Here is a 22,608-nt window from a genome sequence, read left to right as displayed (position 1 = left end):
GAGCGCTTCAGGGGCTCATTTGTGCCCACTGCCATCAGACTGTATCACACAGTGGATTCCCCCCCCCCAGAAAAACTGTAATACGCACATTGATTTATTTATTTATTTTCATACTGGGATAGGTTACATCCTTCCAAGACCTTAAACAATTAACAAAACATAATGCGTGTTTGTGTAGCACTGCTGATATTTGCGTGGGGAAATAAAATGAGACTTAATGTAAAATATAGAGCAGAGGTTTTACGGTTCATACTACATGTACAATATTAAGTATTTCATGCACCACCATGGAATCTCTAAATGTGAAGCAGCCAAAGGGAAATCAGCCACTATTAATGTTATTTTTCACATCGGTGCTTTTATTACAGTGACATGTTTGTGTCAATCATGGACTGATTAATGATTTTTATGAGTCTGGTGGGTTTGGATACAGTGGATAAGTTATTGAGCCAAAGCCTTTTCACAGATCCAGAAGTTTTTGTAACTACATTCTAAATCATTCCAGTGTTGTTCTTCATGGGGCCACATTTCTCCACAGTCTTCATTGGAACCTAGGTAGCTGTTGGGCTCCCCAGTTCTCCAGTAACTGAAAATAAACACAAAATACATTTATAGAAAATACAGCCAAGGAAACCACTAAACGGCTGAAAGATGCAGCAACCTTTCTTTCAGTTTAGTCCCATCGACCCATTTCCATGTCCCTTCTGTCTCCCTGTCAGTCAGTCCAATCCAGGTGCGTTTTTTGAATTGTCTTGCAAAGTCCTTGATTACAGTAAAATAAAAACATTAGTAAACGAAACTGAACCGATTTCAGCCACATTCCATCTCGGGGTCCATTGATCTGATCTCACACTTTATCTCTGACGGTCAGATTTCACTTCACACACCTGCTCTTCTTTGCTGGTGATTATTATCAGGTCGGAACCGTTTTGCAGACAGTCGTCTCTGCTGTCTTGCCAGGACATTTGAGAAGAAGAAATGGAATAGAAACTCTGGTTAAAATACACCCAGCCCCGTTTGAGGTAGTGATCTGTTGAGGATAACAAAAAAATAAAAACATTTTAGCCAGAGAAAAGTAGTTATAGAAAACCATTTAATAGTGTTTCTGTATATTCTTTCTTTCCATGTCGTTACATTTACTCAGCTTCCCTTTTGAATCTTCAGACTCAAGCTTCCTTGCAGTGAAACAATCTGTCACTGTATTAACACCTAGATAACAATATCATGTAGAAACATCCCAATGTGTCCACCTTTTAGACACAAATGTGTTCATCTGATCTGTTTTCAATAAATTACTTCCAAACATGAGTCAGTTACAACGTAACAAAAAATGTAAAACATGTTAGCGAAGAAAAGTAGTTATAAAAGACCGTTTAATAGTGTTGCTGTATTTTTTTCTTTCAATGTCGTCAAGATTGTTCCAGTTGTATCTTCATACTCACCACAGTTACTCAGCTTACCTTTTAAATCTTCTTCTTTTTCAGTCAAATTCTTGATAATTTCCTCCAAATCCGGCTTCCCGTTGGCAGTGCAACCATCTAAAAGTGCAGATATAATCAGGCAATTAATCAGGCATGAATTCCATGCATGCATAAGCACTCACGGCCAATAAAGCTCATTCTGATAAGAAAAACTTGCAAGACACATTCTTATCTGCCTTTAGAGAGATATAGATGAGATAAACATCTAAAACATATAAACATATATTACTCAATAGCAGAAGCAAAGACGTAGCTGTTGTATGAGATATTGATTATTTTTTGAGGAACGTAATACTGGAAGTAAAAATCATCATTTGAGGATGTCAGTCATTTTTAGATCACTTTTTTGGACATCAAATACATTTATATACAAACAGTATTTTCTTATCACATCTTCTTAAACACAAATAAAACTGATAGTTTTACTAAACCTACACTAGATACAACACACTAAACTTTCTACATATTCTCTGACAATAACACGTGAGTGGAGTTCGGTAGTACTTTGTTACTCAAAAGTGGAAATCCAATCTGAACTAACCATATACTATCAGCCTTGTGTCACATAATGTTCAGGACCATCATCATGGTTGAGGTTTTATCATTGAGCCACTAAAGGAAAACACTCAAGAGATTAACGTATCTTCTGTTTGAGGACGTGAGTGTGAATACATACTTCACAGGAATCACAGGGTAAAATAAGAGATGTACAATCACTCACAAAGAGAAAGACGCAGTCCGATGTTTGCTGCAGCCTGCAGAATACAAAGTAGTCCAACGCTTACAGCGACCAGTTTGTAGAGTCTTTCCTCTTTGTGCCAAAACCAGAAAGGGACATGCAGCATTATTATCAGGCATGATGTTCATTTCACTTCTTCTTCTGTGTCGGGATTAAAATCCATGACAGGTTTAAATTCATGTGTAGTTTGTCCCCTAATTACTTTTTTTCTGAGGCAGAACCCCCACCCAAATTTGTCTAAAACGATAAACTCCAAAAACTCTGCACCCAAAGAGAATAAGATACAGAAAGTATGATGGTTTCAGACAACATTAAAGTTACTTACTCCTGGATGAAGCGCTCAAAGCCATCTCGATCTCCTCAAACCTCTAAATATTTGACAAAGAAGTGTAGCAACTGCACTGATATTTATGCTGCTGCTTCTTCTTCTTTTTCTTCTATGAGGGGAACAAGAATCTGTTTACCAGAGCAAACTTGTCACAGAGAGAGAATGTCATCTCTCCTACTTCTTCATTTTGCCTCCACGTGCACAGACTCCCAAACCCTCTCAGGCTAATTTGCGAATTTTGGCTATGGAAAATAAAAACAGTTGAATTAAATATTCTTGGCAAAATGTAACACTGCCACCGCTGTGATGCCAGACAAGAAGCATGTCAAAATATGGCAGACAACTGAATTTCAATTGAATCCGTGAAACATTCAACATCCGTTCTTAAGCGGCAAATAAACATTACGAATAGCACGATATGCAGCGGCTTTCCTGATCTTCTCTTACAATAATGCAGAGCCTGTGAGATCTTCTGTGGGACAGTCTGTAAGACAGTGTAAGACTGTGTGTGAGACAATATCAAATATCAAAGCTGTAAACATCCAGAACAACTTCATTTTATAGCCTAACGTTACAGCTCCAACACAGGTTAAGGGGTCTTATAAAACAATCCGAGGCAACCATGATTAAAACACAAGGCCCTCTCTCTGTTGGAGTAGCTGTGAGAACTATGAGAGTCATGTCCTGTGATTCTCCACTGCTTTCAACAAGCTGCACCCCAACCTCCACTTCCTGGTGAGGAAAGCCAGCTCGGTGGTGCGTCTGGAGACGGTCAGTCTAGAGTGGGTGGGAGGAAGATGGGGGCCACGGAACCCCATCCTTCTCACCCACCTCATGGGGACCTGTGGCAGCTGGGCAGCTCATTCAGCCATCGGCTCATTGGAGGTGCGGGAAGGAGCGCTTCAGGGGCTCATTTGTGCCCACTGCCATCAGACTGTATCACACAGTGGATTCCCCCCCCAGAAAAAACTGTAATACGCACATTGATTTATTTATTTATTTTCATACTGGGATAGGTTACATCCTTCCAAGACCTTAAACAATTAACAAAACATAATGGGTGTTTGTGTAGCACTGCTGATATTTGCGTGGGGAAATAAAATGAGACTTAATGTAAAATATAGAGCAGAGGTTTTACGGTTCATACTACATGTACAATATTAAGTATTTCATGCACCACCATGGAATCTCTAAATGTGAAGCAGCCAAAGGGAAATCAGCCACTATTATTGTTATTTTTCACATCGGTGCTTTTAATACAGTGACATGTTTGTGTCAATCATGGACTGATTAATGATTTTTATGAGTCTGGTGGGTTTGGATACAAAGTTATTGAGCCAAAGCCTTTTCACAGATCCAGAAGTTTTTGTAACTACATTCTAAATCATTCCAGTTATGTTGTTCTTCATAAAACTTCATTTCTCCACAGTCTTCATTGGAACCTAGGTAGCTGTTGGGCTCCCCAGTTGTCCAGTACCTGAAAATAAACACAAAATACATTTATAGAAAATACAGCCAAAGAAACCACTAAACGGGTGAAAGATGCAGCAACCTTTCTTTCAGTTCAGTCCCATCGACCCATTTCCATGTCCCTTCTGTCTCCCTGTCAGTCAGTCCAATCCAGCTGCGTTTTTTGAATTGTCTTGCAAAGTCCTTGATTACAGTAAAATAAAAACATTAGTAAACGAAACTGAACCGATTTCAGCCACATTCCATCTCGGGGTCCATTGATCTGATCTCACACTTTATCTCTGACGGTCAGATTTCACTTCACACACCTGCTCTTCTTTGCTGGTGATTATTATCAGGTCGGAACCGTTTTGCAGACAGTCGTCTCTGCTGTCTTGCCAGGACATTTGAGAAGAAGAAATGTAATAGAAACTCTGGTTAAAATACACCCAGCCCTGTTTGAGGTAGTGATCTGTTGAGGATAACAAAAAAATAAAAACATTTTAGCCAGAGAAAAGTAGTTATAGAAAACCATTTAATAGTGTTTCTGTATATTCTTTCTTTCCATGTCGTTACATTTACTCAGCTTCCCTTTTGAATCTTCCGACTCAAGCTTCCTTGCAGAGAAACAATCTGTCACTGTATTAACACCTAGATAACAATATCATGTAGAAACATCCCAATGTGTCCACCTTTTAGACACAAATGTGTTCATCTGATCTGTTTTCAGTAAATTACTTCCAAACATGAGTTAGTTACAAGGTAACAAAAAATGTAAAACATGTTAGCAAAGAAAAGTAGTTATAAAAGACCGTTTAATAGTGTTGCTGTATTTTTTTCTTTCAGTGTCGTCAAGATTGTTTCAGTTTCATCTACATACTCACCAAAGTTACTCAGCTTCTCTTTTAAATATTCTCCATTTTCAGTCAAATTCTTTAGAATTGCCTCAAACTCAAGCTTCCTTGCAGTGCAACCATCTAAAAGTGCAGAAAGCATCAGTTTTTTCACTGTATTAACACCTTGATAACAATATCATGTAAAAACATCCCAACCAGCGTGATACTTCCACCTTTTAGACACAAATGTGTTCATCCAATCTGTTTTCAAAAAATTACGAGTCAGTTACGAGGTGATAAAAACATTTTAGGCAGAGAAAAGTAGTTATAGAAAACATTTTAAAAGTGTTGCTCTATTTTTTTCTTTCAATGTCGTCAAGATTGTTCCAGTTGTATCTTCATACTCACCACAGTTACTCAGCTTACCTTTTAAATCTTCTTCTTTTTCAGTCAAATTCTTCATAATTTCCTCCAAATCCGGCTTCCCGTTGGCAGTGCAACCATCTAAAAGTGCAGATATAATCAGGCAATTAATCAGGCATGAATTCCATGCATGCATAAGCACTCACGGCCAATAAAGCTCATTCTGATAAGAAAAACTTGCAAGACACATTCTTATCTGCCTTTAGAGAGATATAGATGAGATAAACATCTAAAACATATAAACATATATTACTCAATAGCAGAAGCAAAGACGTAGCTGTTGTATGAGATATTGATTATTTTTTGAGGAACGTAATACTGGAAGTAAAAATTATCATTTGAGGATGTCCGTCATTTTTAGATCACTTTTTTGGACACCAAATAACACGTGAGTGGAGTTCGGTAGTACTTTGTTACTCAAAAGTGGAAATCCAATCTGAAAAAACCATATACTATCAGCCTTGTGTCATATAATGTTCAGGACCATCATCATGGTTGGGGTTTTATCATTGAGCCACTAAAGGAAAACACTCAAGAGATTAACGTATCTTCTGTTTGAGGACGTGAGTGTGAATACATACTTCACAGGAATCACAGGGTAAAATAAGAGATGTACAATCACTCACAAAGAGAAAGACGCAGTCCGATGTTTGCTGCAGCCTGCAGACTACAAAGTAGTCCAACGCTTACAGCGACCAGTCTGTAGAGTCTTTCCTCTTTGTGCCAAAACCAGAAAGGGACATGCAGCATTATTTTCAGGCGTGATGTTTATTTCACTTCTTGCACTGTGGCAGGATTAAAATCCATGACAGGTTTAAATTCATGTGTAGTTTGTCCCCTAATTTCTTTTTTTCTGAGGCAGAACCCCCACCCAAATTTGTCTAAAACAATAAACTCCAAAAACTCTGCACCCAAAGAGAATAAGATACAGAAAGTATGATGGTTTCAGACAACATTAAAGTTACTTACTCCTGGATGAAGCGCTCAAAGCCATCTCGATCTCCTCAAACTTCTAAATATTTGACAAAGAAGTGTAGCAACTGCACTGATATTTATGCTGCTGCTGCTTCTTCTTCTTCTTCTTCTATGAGGGGAACAAGAATCTGTTTACCAGAGCAAACTTGTCATTACATTAGATTACATGACATGTCATTTAGCTGACGCTTTTATCCAAAGCGACGTACAATAAGTGCATTCAACCATAGGGTACAAACTCAGGAGAACAAGAAACAAGAAAGTGCAATTTCCTCAAATAAGCCAATTTACAATTTGCTATAGATGAGTGACGTTACAAGTACAATTTAAGTGCTACAATTTGTTAGTCTTTAGTCGAGGTAGAGTCTGAAGAGGTGTGTCTTTAGTTTGCGGCGGAAGATGTGAAGGCTCTCTGCGGTCCTGGTGTCTTCAGAGAGCTCGTTCCACCATTTCGGCGCAAGGACAGCAAAGAGTCGAGACCTAGTCGAGTGTTTTGCTCTCAGTGAGGGAGGGACGAGTAGTTTTGCAGATGCAGAGCGGAGAGTGCGGGTTGGGATGTAGGGTTTGACCATGTCCTGGATGTAAGCTGGACCCGATCCATTCACAGCATGGTACGTGAGCACCAATGTTTTGAACTGGATGCGGGCGGCCACCGAGAGCGGAGGAGTGGAGTAGTGTGGGAGAATTTCGGAAGGTTGAAGACCAGTCGAGCTGCTGCATTCTGAATGAGTTGCAGAGGTCGAATGGCGGTGGCAGGGAGACCTGCCAGGAGGGAGTTGCAGTAGTCCAGGCGGGAGATGACAAGAGCCTGAACAGTACCTGCGCTGCCTTCTGAGTGAGAAGGGGACGTATTCTCCTGATGTTGTAGAGCATGTATCTACAGGATCGCGTTGTCGCGGCAATGTTGGGAGTCAGGGAGAGTTGGCTGTCGAGTGTGACGCCGAGGTTCTTAGCGGTCGAAGTGGGCGTTAGTACGGAGTTCCCAAAGTTGACTGTCAGGTCCTGGGTAAGTGAATCTTTTCCGGGAAAGAGAAGTAGTTCAGTCTTGTCGGGGTTGATTTTCAGATGGTGGGCGGACATCCACTGAGAGATGTCAGTTAGACAGGCAGAGATCCGAGCCGCCACCTGGGTGTCCGAGTGAGGGAAGGAGAGAATTAGTTGGGTGTCATCGGCATAGCTGTGGTAAGAGAAGCCATGCGAGCGAATGACAGCGCCAAGAGAGTTTGTGTAAAGCGAAAACAGGAGGGGACCCAGCACGGAACCCTGAGGAACTCCAGTAGTAAGAGGACAAGGTTCCGACACAGATCCTCGCCAGGTTACCCGGTAGGTGCGACCATCGAGGTAGGACGAGAGAAGGGAGAGAGCAGAGCCTGTGACACCAAGTTCCTGAAGGGAGGAAATAAGGATCTGGTGGTTGACCGTGTCTAATGCAGCAGAGAGGTCCAGAAGGATGAGGACAGAGGAGAGAGAGGCGGCTCTAGCAGTGTGGAGTTGCTCAGAGACAGCAAGGAGAGCAGTCTCTGTGGAGTGGCCTGCCTTGAAACCTGACTGGTGGGGGTCAAGGAGGTTGTTACAGTGGAGATAAGAGGAGAGTTGATTAAAGATAGCACGTTCAAGGGTTTTGGACAAAAAGGGAAGAAGAGAGACCGGTCTGTAGTTGTTTTCTTCAGAAGGGTTGAGGGTGGGTTTCTTCAGGAGAGGGTTGACTCTTGCCTCCTTCAGAGAATTGGGAAAACAGCCAGATAACAGAGCGTTGTTGATGAGACAGGTGAGGAACGGAAGAAGGTCAGGTGCGATAGATTGTAGAAGATGTGATGGAATGGGGTCAAGAGGGCAGGTGGTCGGACGGGCAGAGGTTACTAGGGTAAGAATTTGGTTAGGAGAGAGGGCGGTGAAAGAGGAAAGTGAGGGCGAAAGAGGTGAGGTCGGTGGGACGCGAGAAGTAGGAGGTGGGTTTGAGAAGGAGGAGCGTATGTCAGCTATTTTCTTGGTGAAGTAGTTGACAAAGTCTCCCGGAAGAAGGGTGGAGGGGGGAGGAGGGGTAGGGGGTTTGAGGAGATTGGAGAAGATTGAGAAGAGTTTTTTGGGGTTAGAGAATGAGGATTCGATTTTGGATTGGTAGAAAGAGCTTTTGGCAGCAGAGATAGAAGCAGAAAACGAGGAGAGGAGAGATTGAAATTCGAGCAGGTCCTCAGGTCGTTTATATTTACGCCATTTCCTTTCCGACGCTCGCATGGTGGCTCTCATGGCACGCACCGGTTGAGACAGCCACGCAGCCGGAGGGGATTTGCCAGTCCGTCGTGTCGTAAGAGGGCAGAGAGAGTCTAGAGAGGAGGAAAGAGTTGAGAGGAGAGTCTCTGCAGCAGCGTTTGGATGCAAGAGTGAGAAGGAGTCAGTTGAAGGGAGAGCTGATAGAACAGAGGATGCCAGCGAGGAGGGAGAGAGGGAGCGAATATTGCGATGAGCCGGTATAGAGTTAGTCAATGAGGGAGGTTTGTTAGTTATAGAGAGTGGAAGGGAGTAAGAGATGAAGAAGTGATCAGACACATGAAGTGGAGTTACAGAGAGGTTAGTGGTAGAGCAGTTTCTAGTAAAGATGTAGTCAAGGTGATTGCCGGCTTTGTGAGTAGGAGGAGAGGGACTGAGTGACAGAGCGAAGGAAGAAAGTAAGTGTAAGAGGTCAGGTGACTTCTCTGTCTGGATGTTGAAGTCACCCAGGAGGATGAGCGGAGGTCCATTTTCGGGGAAATTAGACAGGAGAATGTCCAGTTCTTCCAAGAAATGACCTAAGGAGCCTGGCGGACGGTAGAGGACAATGATGGTTAATTGTACCGGGTGAGTGATTGTTACAGCATGGAATTTGTCACAGAGAGAGAATGTCAACTCTCCTACTTCTTCATTTTGCCTTCACGTGCACAGACTCTAAAACTCTCTCAGGCTAATTTGCGAATTTTGGCTATGGAAAATAAAAACAGTTGAATTAAATATTCATGGCAAAATGTAACACTGCCACCGCTGTGATGCCAGACAAGAAGCATGTCAAAATATGGCAGACAACTGAATTTCAATAGAATCCGTGAAGCATTCAACATCCGTTCTTAAGCACCAAATAAACATTACGAATAGCACGATATGCAGCGGCTTTCCTGATCTTCTCTTACAATAATGCAGAGCCTGTGAGATCTTCTGTGGGACAGTCTGTAAGACAGTGTAGAACTGCGTGTGAGACAATATCAAATATCAAAGCTGTAAACATCCAGAACAACTTCATTTTATAGCCTAACGTTACAGCTCCAACACAGGTTAAGGGGTCTTATAAAACAATCCGAGGCAACCATGATTAAAACACAAGGCCCTCTCTCTGTTGGAGTAGCTGTGAGAACTGTGAGAGTCATGTCCTGTGATTCTCCACTGCTTTCAACAAGCTGCACCCCAACCTCCACTTCCTGGTGAGGAAAGCCAGCTCGGTGGTGCGTCTGGAGACGGTCAGTCTAGAGTGGGTGGGAGGAAGATGGGGGCCACGGAACCCCATCCTTCTCACCCACCTCATGGGGACCTGTGGCAGCTGGGCAGCTCATTCAGCCATCGGCTCATTGGAGGTGCGGGAAGGAGCGCTTCAGATGCTCATTTGTGCCCACTGCCATCAGACTGTATCACACAGTGGATTCCCCCCCCAGAAAAAACTGTAATACGCACATTGATTTATTTATTTATTTTCATACTGGGATAGGTTACATCCTTCCAAGACCTTAAACAATTAACAAAACATAATGGGTGTTTGTGTAGCACTGCTGATATTTGCGTGGGGAAATAAAATGAGACTTAATTTAAAATATAGAGCAGAGGTTTTACGGTTCATACTACATGTACAATATTAAGTATTTCATGCACCACCATGGAATCTCTAAATGTGAAGCAGCCAAAGGGAAATCAGCCACTATTATTGTTATTTTTCACATCGGTGCTTTTATTACAGTGACATGTTTGTGTCAATGATGGACTGATTAATGATTTTTATGAGTATGGTGGGTTTGGATACAAAGTTATTGAGCCAAAGCCTTTTCACAGATCCAGAAGTTTTTGTAACTACATTCTACATCATTCCAGTTATGTTGTTCTTCATAGAGCCTAATTTCTCCACAGTCTTCATTGGAACCTTGGTAGCTGTTGGGCTCCCCAGTTGTCCAGTACCTGAAAATAAACACAAAATACATTTATAGAAAATACAGCCAAAGAAACCACTAAACGGGTGAAAGATGCAGCAACCTTTCTTTCAGTTCAGTCCCATCGACCCATTTCCATGTCCCTTCTGTCTCCCTGTCAGTCAGTCCAATCCAGGTGCGTTTTTTGAATTGTCTTTGTTACATGCCAGACGGGGACGGTCTGCATGTGTTCTTGTCGTTCTCCCTCCTGCTCATTGGTTTCTCTCCCCCAGTGATTATGCTGATTGGCCAACTCCAAACACAGGTGGAAAGCAATCAGCAGTTCCGGTGGCAGTCCATAAAGGAAGACTCCTGAGAAGTGAAGTGGGTGTGTTCTCTGCTGCGGGCTGGTGGCCAGTCTTCCTGTACATGAGCTTTAGCTGGCTGCTGGCAAAACTGGAGTTTGGTAAGGTGGAGGTTGAGGACCTTAGTAAGTTGGGGTACCCTGTACATTCTTGCACGTAGGTATACCTTTGTATAGACACACTAGGTGTAGTGGTTGTTGCCTCCTGTGTAACGTTTTCCTTTAGTCCTTTTTAGAGAAGCAGGTAAGGTATTTTGTTTGACTTGTTTTGGATGAAGAGCCAGTGGTGAGCTAGGCCTCGTTTTGTTATATTCATTTCATTTGTTTGGCACAACCTGTAGGTCCCATCTTCCACCATCTCCCTCCCTCTTGTTGGGACCTTCTTTTTGTGTAAGAATAAAAACTAGAAAGACACCTTTTACCCTGACTCTGTCACCTTTCTTTGATTGTTGTTTTACTGTCCTGGAGTCTACAAAAGGGCCGTAACACAAGTGGGGGCTCGTCCGGGATCTTTCCCTTGAAGAAAAGAAAAAGTCGGTAAAAGGGGAAGAATTAATTTGTAGTTTGGTCAACGGTAACCATGAATTTTGACTTGCAGGATTTTATTGTAAATCCAAGTTTTGAAAAAGTTGACTTGTGCCGAAAAGATGATTTATTGTCCATCGCATCCCATTTTGATATAAGCGTTCGAAAGTATAGTCTTAAACGGGACATAAAAGACAAAGTATTAGAACAATTGGTAGAGTTAAAGGTCCTAGCCGTTCCTGTTGGGGAGGATTTTCCAGGTGCGGGTGCTGGAGCTTCCCCTGTTGGAAGCAAGGGTACACCGGCTACTCCTTCGGGTGAAAAGTTTGAACCTGAGGTACCTCCTGCAACCTTGCCCCGTTTTGAAACTTTTTCCCCAGAGCTCCATGTATCCAGTGGGGATGCCAGGCTGAAGGTCCGCCTAGCCCGCCTTCAGCTCGAAGCCCAGGAAAAGGAAATGGTGCGTAAAGCAGACTATGATCTTCAATTACAGGTACGCAGGCTGGAGATAGCGGCTGAAAAAGAAGTCAAGCTGCGTCAGCTGGACATAGAGGCCATGAGAATTGCTGCGGGACCACAGTCGACACACACCTCAATATCTTCCCATACCAGCCATAACCAACCAGGTTTTGATGTCAGCAAGAACATCGCACTTGTGCCAACATTTCGGGAGTCTGAGGTTGACTCCTACTTCAACGCTTTTGAGAGAATAGCCACTGCCCTGGTCTGGCCCAAGGACATGTGGCCGATATTGCTTCAATGTAAACTGGTGGGTAAAGCCCAGGAGGTTGTGTCATCTCTTTCATTAGAAGAGAGTTTGAAGTATGAAATGCTCAAGGAGGCAATTTTGCGTGCCTATGAGCTCGTGCCTGAGGCATACCGACAAAAGTTCAGGAACCATAAAAAGACTAGTGAACAAACTTTTGTGGAGTTTGCTAGAGAGAAAGGGGTACTGTTTGATAAATGGTGTGCTGCCAGTGAAGTAAAGGATAATTTTGAGTCCCTTCGACAATTAATACTGGTAGAAGACTTCAAGGGCACTTTACCAGAAAAGGTGGTAGTATTCTTAAATGAACAGAAGGTGACGTCTGTGTCAAAAGCGGCAGTCCTAGCCGATGAGTTTGTCCTCACGCATAAGCATGTGTTTGTGTCTTCCTTCCGCTCGAACAGAGAGGCACCGCTACGTCCTATGGGGCAGAGTATTGGCCGTCCACCATTTGACAAGTTTAAGGGACCGCCGTCTCCACCTCGTAGTGATCGGGAGTGCTTTTATTGTCATAAGAAAGGACATGTCATTTCGGATTGTTTTTCTCTGAAGCGTAGACAACAGGTCTCGCCTGGCCCACAAAAGCCAAAAGGCATGGGTCTGATTAAAGGGGTGTCACCACCAGAAGCTGGAATGTCACAACCTGAAGAGGATGGACCTGATGACTGTTTCAAACCCTTTATGTCTGAAGGCTTGGTCTCCTTTACTGGGAACCCTGAAGAACAGCGGCCAGTACGGATGCTAAGGGACACAGGAGCATCCCAGTCTATTATTCGCGAGGGCATCTTACCATGGTCGTCAATATCCTCATGTCGCTCAAGTGTAGTGATTCAAGGTGTTGGAATGAGCTACATACCAGCCCCTCTCCATAGAATTAATGTTCTGTCCCACCTGGTAAATGGGTTCTTTAGAGTGGCTGTATTGCCAGCATTGCCCATTAAAGGGGTAGACTTCATCCTGGGAAACGACCTAGCTGGTGGCAGAGTTGTACCAGTCCCTGAATTGGTAGACAGCCCCGATTTGCATTTGGGGTCTGACAACATTGCAGAGATGCATCCTGGCACATTTCCAGCTTGCGTGACTACCAGAGCCCACACAAAGAGATATGGCATTGATTTGTCTGACACTTTTCTGGTCACAGAACCGGTTCCTGACGCTGTTGTGAGCGAGGTTCAGCCTGCTGATGATACTGGGTCTACCCTCACAAGTCGCGAGGGGGTTGAACTGCCAGCCACCAGGGACGATTACATTGCAGCCCAAAGAGCAGATGTCACCCTGGTGAAATGTTATTCAGCTGTTCTTAGCCAAGAAGAAGCTAAGAGAAAGCAAATGGCCTACTTTCTCGATAATGGCCTGTTGATGCGTCGCTGGACGAGGGGAGGTTCAGAAGAGATGGATTGGAGTGAGACTTACCAGGTCGTGGTACCTACATCCCATCGTTTTCAGGTACTGTCCTTGGCCCATGATCACCCATGGTCAGGTCACCTGGGGATCACCAAAACCTACGATAGAGTCCTCAGACATTTCTTTTGGCCAGGACTCAAAACTGATGTTGTTAACTATTGTCGTACTTGTCATGTGTGTCAAGTCGTTGGAAAACCGAACCAAGTGATTCCTCCCGCTCCCCTCTGCCCTATTCCAGTAATGGGTGAGCCGTTTGAGAGAATTATTGTCGATTGTGTCGGGCCATTGCCAAAAACTAAGACTGGAAATCAGTTTTTACTAACCGTAATGTGTGCTTCCACTAGGTTCCCCGAGGCCATCCCACTGCAAAGGATAACTACCCCAATAATCACAAAGGCTCTGGTAAAATTCTTTTCATTGTTTGGTCTGCCAAAAGTAGTTCAAACCGATCAAGGCACCAACTTCATGTCAAAAGCCTTTGCCCAAGCACTCAGAACGTTAAACATTAAACATGTGACGTCTAGTCCCTACCATCCAGAAAGCCAAGGGGCACTGGAAAGATTTCACCAGACGATGAAGTCCATGTTGCGAAAACACTGTCACGAATCGGAGAGGGATTGGGATGACAGTGTACCACTAGTTATGTTTGCTGCCCGCGAAGCTGTACAGGAGTCCCTAGGTTTCAGTCCTGCTGAATTAATTTTTGGACATGAGGTTAGGGGCCCTTTGACAGTTCTTAAAGAACAACTAGTCGTACCCGAGCAGAAGGTCCGAAGTATTCCGGACTACGTCCACAAGCTCAAGGAGCGCCTCCAGCTAACTTGTTCTTTAGCTAGGGAGGCCCTGACCTCTTCCCAGGCAAGGATGAAGAGAAGATATGACCAGCGCGCAATCACACATTTGTTTAAGCCAGGTGATAAAGTTTTGATTCTTTTACCTATATCTGGTTCTGCTCTCTCCACTAAGTTCTCCGGTCCTTATGTAGTGGAGAAGAAGCTCAGTGACACAAATTATGTGGTTCAAACCCCGGACCGCAGGCGAAGAAATAGGGTGTGCCATGTGAACATGATGAAACGCTACCACCTCCGAGAAGTTCACCCAGGGTCATCAGAGGCACAGGAGTCAACGACGGTGTCACCTGTTGCAGCTGTTTCCATGGTGGGCTCTCCTGTCGATGGTAATGAAGACGGGTTGGTGATGCGCAATGCTGCATCAATAGGGGCCAGACTAACTAATACTGAGGTATTGTCGCAACTGCCCCACAACTTGTCTCATCTCCCTGTTGACCAGAGGAATGACATTATGACACTTATTGGTGATTTTCCGTGCCTGTTCCGTGACACTCCCACCCAAACATCTGTCATAACGCATGACATTGTCTTAACCAGCCCTACGCCGATCAAACAACGCGCTTATCGGGTAAATCCAGTTAAGAGAGCGGCCATGAGAGAGGAGGTTGACTATCTTGTGCAGAATGGATTTGCAGTGCCAAGTTCCAGTCCATGGAGTTCCCCCTGTCTCTTGGGTACAAAGTCTGATGGGAGTTATCGGTTCTGCACTGACTTTCGCAAGGTAAATGCCGTAACTGTCCCGGATGCACATCCATTACCACTGATCGACGACGGCATTGATGAAATTGGTCCTGCAACATATGTAACTAAACTTGACATGTTGAAGGGATACTGGCAAGTTCCTTTAACCCCACATGCTTCAGCAGTTTCAGCTTTTGTAACACCTGACTGCTTCCTCCAGTACACCGTCATGCCATTTGGTATGTGTAACGCTCCTGCTACTTTTCAAAGGCTGATAAATTCAGTCCTTGGGGATGTTCCACACTGTAGAGCGTATCTCGACGATATTGTCATCTATTCCAGTGAGTGGGGTGAGCACATGACTACCTTGAGAGAAGTATTCGGCCGTCTCCTAAACGCATCCCTTACGCTCAATCTTGCCAAATGTGAGTTTGGAAAAGGAACTGTCCTCTATCTTGGTCAGCAGGTTGGTCGAGGACAGGTTTGTCCCGCGGATGCAAAGATCTCTGCGATTAGAGCGTTCCCCGAGCCAAAAACCCGGCGAGAGCTGCGTCGATTCCTTGGAATGTCGGGATATTATCGACGGTTTTGCAAAAACTTCTCCTCTGTAGCAGCTCCGTTGACCTCGTTAACCAGTCCAGCAAAACCCTTTGTATGGTCTAATGAGTGCAAACAATCTTTTGAGAGCCTAAAAGGTATAATGTGTTGCACTCCTGTGCTGAAGGCCCCGGATTTCATGTTGCCTTTCAAGTTGGAGGTTGATGCCAGCGCAGTTGGAGCTGGTGCAGTTCTTCTGCAGGAGGATGCCAACGGCATCGACCACCCTGTGAGTTATTTCTCACGGAAATTCAACAGGCATCAGCTTGGGTATTCAACAATAGAGAAGGAGGCTCTGGCCCTGTTGTTTGCTCTACAGCATTTTGAGGTTTATCTTGGGTCTAGTGAAAAGCCTGTTCAAGTATTCACCGATCATAACCCTCTTGTATTTCTTTCCAGGATGCATAACTACAACCAACGTCTGATGCGTTGGTCTCTCATTGTTCAGGACTACAATCTTAACATCGTGCATAAAAAGGGGTCTGAAAATGTTCTTGCTGATGCCTTGTCTCGTGCGGTATAGTTATGTTCCCCTATTAATTTAGATCGTAACTTTATGGGAGATTGTTTTTGTGGCATTCATTTTTTTTCTGAGCTTATATGGGTGGGGGTGTTACATGCCAGACGGGGACGGTCTGCATGTGTTCTTGTCGTTCTCCCTCCTGCTCATTGGTTTCTCTCCCCCAGTGATTATGCTGATTGGCCAACTCCAAACACAGGTGGAAAGCAATCAGCAGTTCCGGTGGCAGTCCATAAAGGAAGACTCCTGAGAAGTGAAGTGGGTGTGTTCTCTGCTGCGGGCTGGTGGCCAGTCTTCCTGTACATGAGCTTTAGCTGGCTGCTGGCAAAACTGGAGTTTGGTAAGGTGGAGGTTGAGGACCTTAGTAAGTTGGGGTACCCTGTACATTCTTGCACGTAGGTATACCTTTGTATAGACACACTAGGTGTAGTGGTTGTTGCCTCCTGTGTAACGTTTTCCTTTAGTCCTTTTTAGAGAAGCAGGTAAGGTATTTTGTTTGACTTGTTTTGGATGCCAGTGGTGAGCTAGGCCTCGTTTTGTTATATTCATTTCATTTGTTTGGCACAACCTGTAGGTCCCATCTTCCACCATCTCCCTCCCTCTTGTTGGGACCTTCTTTTTGTGTAAGAATAAAAACTAGAAAGACACCTTTTACCCTGACTCTGTCACCTTTCTTTGATTGTTGTTTTACTGTCCTGGAGTCTACAAAAGGGCCGTAACAGTCTTGCAAAGTCCTTGATTACAGTAAAATAAAAACATTAGTAAACGAAACTGAACCGATTTCAGCCACATTCCATCTCGGGGTCCATTGATCTGATCTCACACTTTATCTCTGACGGTCAGATTTCACTTCACACACCTGCTCTTCTTTGCTGGTGATTATTATCAGGTCGGAACCGTTTTGCAGACAGTCGTCTCTGCTGTCTTGCCAGGACATTTGAGAAGAAGAAATGTAATAGAAACTCTGGTCAAAATACACCCAGCCCCGTTTGAGGTAGTGATCTGTTGAGGATAACAAAAAAATAAAAACATTTTAGCCAGAGAAAAGTAGTTATAGAAAACCATTTAATAGTGTTTCTGTATATTCTTTCTTTCCATGTCGTTACATTTACTCAGCTTCCCTTTTGAATCTTCAGACTCAAGCTTCCTTGCAGAGAAACAATCTGTCACTGTATTAACACCTAGATAACAATATCATGTAGAAACATCCCAATGCGTCCACCTTTTAGACACAAATGTGTTCATCTGATCTGTTTTCAATAAATTACTTCCAAACAGGAGTCAGTTACAAGGTAACAAAAAATGTAAAACATGTTAGCAAAGAAAAGTAGTTATAAAAGACCGTTTAATAGTGTTGCTGTATTTTTTTCTTTCAGTGTCGTCAAGATTGTTTCAGTTTCATCTACATACTCACCAAAGTTACTCAGCTTCTCTTTTAAATATTCTCCATTTTCAGTCAAATTCTTTAGAATTGCCTCAAACTCAAGCTTCCTTGCAGTGCAACCATCTAAAAGTGCAGATATAATCAGGCAATTAATCAGGCATGAATTCCATGCATGCATAAGCACTCACGGCCAATAAAGCTCATTCTGATAAGAAAAACTTGCAAGACACATTCTTATCTGCCTTTAGAGAGATATAGATGAGATAAACATCTAAAACATATAAACATATATTACTCAATAGCAGAAGCAAAGACGTAGCTGTTGTATGAGATATTGATTATTTTTTGAGGAACGTAATACTGGAAGTAAAAATCATCATTTGAGGATGTCAGTCATTTTTAGATTACTTTTTTGGACACCAAATACATTTATATACAAACAGTATATTCTTATTAAATTTTCTCAAAAAGAAATAAAACTGATAGTTTTACTAAACCTACACTAGATACAAACACACTAAACCTTCTAAAGTAAAATAAGAGATGTACAATCACTCACAAAGAGAAAGACGCAGTCCGATGTTTGCTGCAGCCTGCAGAATACAAAGTAGTCCAACGCTTACAGCGACCAGTTTGTAGAGACTTTCCTCTTTGTGCCAAAACCAGAAAGGGACATGCAGCATTATTATCAGGCGTGATGTTCATTTCTTTTCTTGCACTGTGGCAGGATTAAAATCCATGACAGGTTTAAATTCATGTGTAGTTTGTCCCCTAATTACTTTTTTTCTGAGGCAGAACCCCCACCCAAATTCGTCTAAAACAATAAACTCCAAAAACTCTGCACCCTATGAGAATAAGATACAGAAAGTATGATGGTTTCAGACAACATTAAAGTTACTTACTCCTGGATGAAGCGCTCAAAGCCATCTCGATCTCCTCAAACTTCTAAATATTTGACAAAGAAGTGTAGCAACTGCACTGATATGTATGCTGCTGCTGCTTCTTTGGGGGAACAAGAATCTGTTTACCATAGCGACCTTGTCACAGACAGAGATTCTTATCTCTCCTACGTCTTCCTTTTGCCTTCACGTGTACAGACTGTAAAGCCCGCTTAAAATGTCAGACAAGATTGTGCAAATGTTGGTAAAATGTATAGGCCGGTTTTTAAGTGCCTCATCATCCCAATTCATCAGATTATATTTATTCAATAGTATATAGTGTGTGGGAGAGTCTGTAAGGTCTTCTGTGGGACAGTCTATGGGATAGTGTGTGGGACAGTACATGAGACAGTCCGCGGAACAGTCTACGAGACTGTCTGTGAAGAGTCCATGAGACGGTGTGAGACAGTGTGAGACTTCTTTTAATGTAAACTGCAGACCAAGATGTTATTTTTAATCCAGACTCAGAATGTCATTGGTTTTTGTCCTTTCGTCTCGGCCTCCTTACAATCACAGGACCATGTCCATGTTTTGGTTCACTTATTTTAAGTTTGCTTTTCAGTTAAGTGGTCACAGAAAATAAACCAGCATATGTGGTTATGGGACAAGAAATCAAAGGTCAAAGGTCCCTGATAACCAGGGGAATTTAGGAGGAACAAGCACAACATCCTGTTTTTGTGATCTTCCCCTTTTGGCGACATCACTGTGGATGCGTTCAGAAAACCGCCAAAACTATTGTATTGATATGTAAGACAATCTCTGGCAGCAATTGTTAACTTCTATAAGCAGCATGTCGGGGGATCTGTACACTCAGCCCGGCATCGTCAACCATGTTTACTGTGATCAGGACGATAAGGAGAGCAGAGTGAACATCTACGTCAGCGCTGAAAGCCTGAGAGTGTACGACAACCCGTGGATGGAGGCCACGTCCCCAAATACACCACCTGCAGAGGCTCAGCACCCAGGTATGGAAATAAGAACCATAATCAACAACTGTGTATGTGCGTGTGTGCAAAAAGATTTTTTTTAGGTTTCAATTAAACTTTGGTTTGGTTGGGTTTTCCTGTAGCGATTTTATCTTGATTTTGGAGGGGAGTTCAAATGATATTTTCCTTTTTGTTTTATTAATTACAGCTTTTAGTATTGTAGAGCTCAAAAAAGTTTGATTTGTTTTTGGTCAGCCATCGTTGAAAAAGTCGAGAAGAGGAATCCCATCAGAACTGAGTCAGTGTTTCTCGGCCTGCTGTGTCTTCTCCTCCTGGCCGTAATTATTTGTCTCTGGGTCCAAAGTGAGTTTTTCCTCATTCAGTTTCAATGTTTGTAACAGAAACGTTAAATAAATACACTTGACATGGGGATGAAAGTATGATAACTCATGGGAGTGTTTCGTTGCTGTTCTGTTGCTCCCCTCGCTACAATAGTGAATAAAGACAAAACCCTCTGGAGAAGAGAGAGAAACCAGTTTGCTGCGGACAACACCAACCTCAGGGAAATAAATGCCAAGTTAACAGCCGATAACGCTGAACTCACGGAGGCACTGCTGACTTCTAGAGAAAGTTTTGCAGTAAGTAAAAATGCTGTGTATTTACAGCAATCCATTACAATATGAGATTATTTGTTACAAATAACAAGAAAATAACCAAAACACAATACTGAATAACTAATAAATGACAATGTTTATTGAAATATTATCCTTTGCTTAGTAAGGAAATTCACTCTGTGTTTGTCAGAACATAAAAGTGTCCCGGATGTTTTTGTCCATAATGAAGATCTTTCAACATCTGACACCAGATGTATAGCTGCGCTGGTGTAGTTGTGAAGTTGTGTTATGTATGTGTTGTGTTGTGTATGTATTGTGTTGCAGTGCAGCTCACTTAGGTAAAGTCGTTAAGATGAGGAGAAATTGAAAAAGCATGTTAGTAATAACGCAATTATTGCAGGCTTGGTTAGTAACTTGTAATTACTATCATCAGGTCTCCATTCTGTGCACTGAACATGTAGTATTTGGCTTTTGAGTTTTACAACAGCATTTTGGATTCTACAGGTAAACATTTAGAAATTCGGTTTGGCTCTTTACATGTTTTGAAAAGTTAGAAAAAAACACCATAAAATAGGATAGTATCTGCCTTTGAAACACAGGACCCCGGCCCCCGGAAATATAAACATCTGGATGATTCCTGATGTGGAAAAGAACTGGAAATGGTCTCCTGCTGACCAAAGAGAAGTATGTGTTTAAATTGTTGTTGATATGTTTTATTTAGCTGAGTCATGTCAGAGCGGACATTCTGGGTGCAAAGGGGGCCTCAGTTTTTGTGACTTTAGACAGTAAACAGGTTTGTGATGCCTGGAAATCCAACCTTTAAAACATAATTTCTGAACATAGAGCAAAACACACTCATTCCCATAGAAGGCTAAAATATTGCTCAATTATCAAGTTGTTCTTGAAGCTTAAGGCTTTAAAAGCAACCATTAAGAAAGACCTAAATTCTCCACCAGTGTGAATACAACATGTTCCTGTTCTACATACCTGTGAGGTTTTTCTGTCAGATGTACAGGAGGTTATATGTGTGTTTCATATTCAGTATCAAATTTAGCGTTTGCATGACTCACTACAAATGTGTTTCATCAACGTATATGTCATCAATTTAGTCAAGGTGCTTCTGTGGCATTGCACAAGAATAAAAACATTGGTAAAATAATAGAGGACCAGATTGATGAGGCGACTTCTCATTTGTAAAACTGTTAAGATGATAAATGTCTTTTTTTTGTTCTCTGCAGGCATCAACATGTCCTTCACATCCACCAAATGAAGACTGCTGTAACTTGTGATAGAAAGGCAACATGATTAAGATGGAGATCAGTGGGTTGTTCAATCACTGTGTTTACTGAATTTACTGAACACAACCAATTTCCACATGCTGTCACTGTTCTAATTGTGATGCATTATTGCATTTCTCGTTTAAATATATGTTTAATAAATGTTTTCCTGATTATCTAAGTGTACTTTGTTGTCCTGATAGGGGGCCGAGGGGTGCCCTAAAGGACACCAAACTAAGAAAAACTGAGTCAAATCCGGCTTCCAACAGAAATATTGCGTACTCATCACAAACAAATATATGAATGCTTCACACCCTTCGAAGCGTTGAGTCTTCGCTACAATCCCCATTGACCCATTGAACACAACTTATATATGAGTGATTAATCGCATTTATGTCATAGTTAACGTGAAATTAATCACAATCACAATTAATTGCAAATTTGTATCTATTCTAGATGGCATTTTTTTTTTCATTTTAATGCTCTTATCAACATGGAAAACTGGATTGGCTTGCTTTATGCAAATGTTTTATTTTATTGAAAAGAAACTTAAATCAAAAAAAAAATTATAAAGTACTGAATACTGAGTATTGACTTGGAAATGATTTGCCTGGAAAAAACGATTTACATGTTGATGTAAATTAATTTAATATACAATCATATGCTGGTATGCTGTCGTGCTGGTGGAGTTCTACATGTTTTGTGAATGACTGTAGGACTGTTGCTCAAACAGGCTCAAGTTGCTCCACCAGCCAACTCCATAGAGTCTGTGGAACAGATGGTGGTGAAGCGGAAGTGGTGTCTGTCCTCCATGTTTGCCATGTTCACAATCAAGTAACACACTGTCACACACTTTGAGGGGTCCCTGGAAACACCTGCATCAAAACAAACCCCAGCAATTATATTAAAACTCCTCACTAAATCTCTTATTAAACTCTAGATTTAGGTTGTTGTTTAGGTTGATGCTCAAAGTCGTCCTGCTTCTCTGCCCTGATTTTCTTGCTAATCACAGTTTAAATGCAATGTTTACCACTTTCAGATAGTAATCACTCCTTGACCGGGGGATATGATCTACATAGATCCCTGGAGCTTCACTGTTCACTAAAGAGCAACAGAACAACACGAACTGCAGCGTCATAATTCTATGCTGCCAATTAAGACTTGTCAATGCTAACAACTGAATACTGTACTGTTACCGGAAAATAAACTATTAAGTCAGGAATCAGGAATCAGGAAACATTTATTTACCAGAATATGCCAAGGAATTTATACAAGGAATTTGTCTTGGCGGTTAGTGTGCGACAGTAGACAGACAAGACAGCAGTGCACAAGTAATACAATAAAGTAAAATGATATGCTAATGCAATGGGTTAGTAGAATAAGGCTAT

At 42.3% G+C, this 22,608-nt stretch overlaps 4 protein-coding genes across 7 annotated transcripts; 1 reads left to right on the top strand and 3 right to left on the bottom strand.

The window, feature by feature from the left end:
• Nucleotides 1-89: 89 nt before the first annotated feature.
• LOC144411591 (hepatic lectin-like) lies at nt 90-2,696 on the bottom strand. The gene is made up of 6 exons (XM_078108915.1): nt 2,546-2,696; nt 2,203-2,292; nt 1,461-1,538; nt 888-1,030; nt 662-762; nt 90-586 (listed from the first exon to the last, which is right to left on the bottom strand). Exons 1-6 carry the CDS (start codon nt 2,568-2,570, stop codon nt 442-444), a joined length of 582 nt encoding a protein of 193 aa, XP_077965041.1. The 5' UTR covers nt 2,571-2,696; the 3' UTR covers nt 90-441.
• An 835-nt stretch (nt 2,697-3,531) lies between these two features.
• LOC120825132 (C-type lectin domain family 4 member M-like) lies at nt 3,532-6,375 on the bottom strand. 4 transcript variants are annotated; one of them, XM_078108911.1, is made up of 7 exons: nt 6,226-6,375; nt 5,883-5,972; nt 5,260-5,337; nt 4,882-4,974; nt 4,327-4,469; nt 4,101-4,201; nt 3,532-4,025 (listed from the first exon to the last, which is right to left on the bottom strand). In XM_078108911.1, exons 1-7 carry the CDS (start codon nt 6,248-6,250, stop codon nt 3,878-3,880), a joined length of 678 nt encoding a protein of 225 aa, XP_077965037.1. In that variant the 5' UTR covers nt 6,251-6,375; the 3' UTR covers nt 3,532-3,877. The 4 variants fall into 4 exon arrangements, with proteins under 4 accessions (XP_077965037.1, XP_077965036.1, XP_077965039.1 ...); XM_078108910.1 differs by having other exon boundaries at nt 5,242-5,337; nt 6,226-6,374; XM_078108913.1 differs by lacking the exon at nt 4,882-4,974.
• Nucleotides 6,376-9,567: 3,192 nt separating this feature from the next.
• Nucleotides 9,568-21,396, top strand: LOC120825135 (uncharacterized). The gene is made up of 7 exons (XM_078080003.1): nt 9,568-9,615; nt 9,657-9,830; nt 19,251-19,368; nt 19,585-19,692; nt 19,825-19,967; nt 20,543-20,627; nt 21,182-21,396. The coding sequence occupies exons 1-6, from the start codon at nt 9,568-9,570 to the stop codon at nt 20,582-20,584; spliced, it is 633 nt and encodes a 210-aa protein (XP_077936129.1). The 3' UTR covers nt 20,585-20,627; nt 21,182-21,396.
• LOC120825133 (C-type lectin domain family 4 member M-like) lies at nt 9,934-18,502 on the bottom strand. The gene is made up of 7 exons (XM_078108916.1): nt 18,368-18,502; nt 18,025-18,114; nt 17,496-17,588; nt 16,941-17,083; nt 16,802-16,815; nt 10,498-10,587; nt 9,934-10,422 (listed from the first exon to the last, which is right to left on the bottom strand). The coding sequence occupies exons 1-7, from the start codon at nt 18,390-18,392 to the stop codon at nt 10,275-10,277; spliced, it is 603 nt and encodes a 200-aa protein (XP_077965042.1). The 5' UTR covers nt 18,393-18,502; the 3' UTR covers nt 9,934-10,274.
• Nucleotides 21,397-22,608: the final 1,212 nt, after the last annotated feature.

This window comes from Gasterosteus aculeatus, chromosome 9 (genome assembly GCF_964276395.1).
Source record: "Gasterosteus aculeatus chromosome 9, fGasAcu3.hap1.1, whole genome shotgun sequence".
NCBI lineage: Eukaryota > Metazoa > Chordata > Actinopteri > Perciformes > Gasterosteidae > Gasterosteus > Gasterosteus aculeatus.
This window is presented reverse-complemented; position numbering and strand designations above follow the sequence as displayed.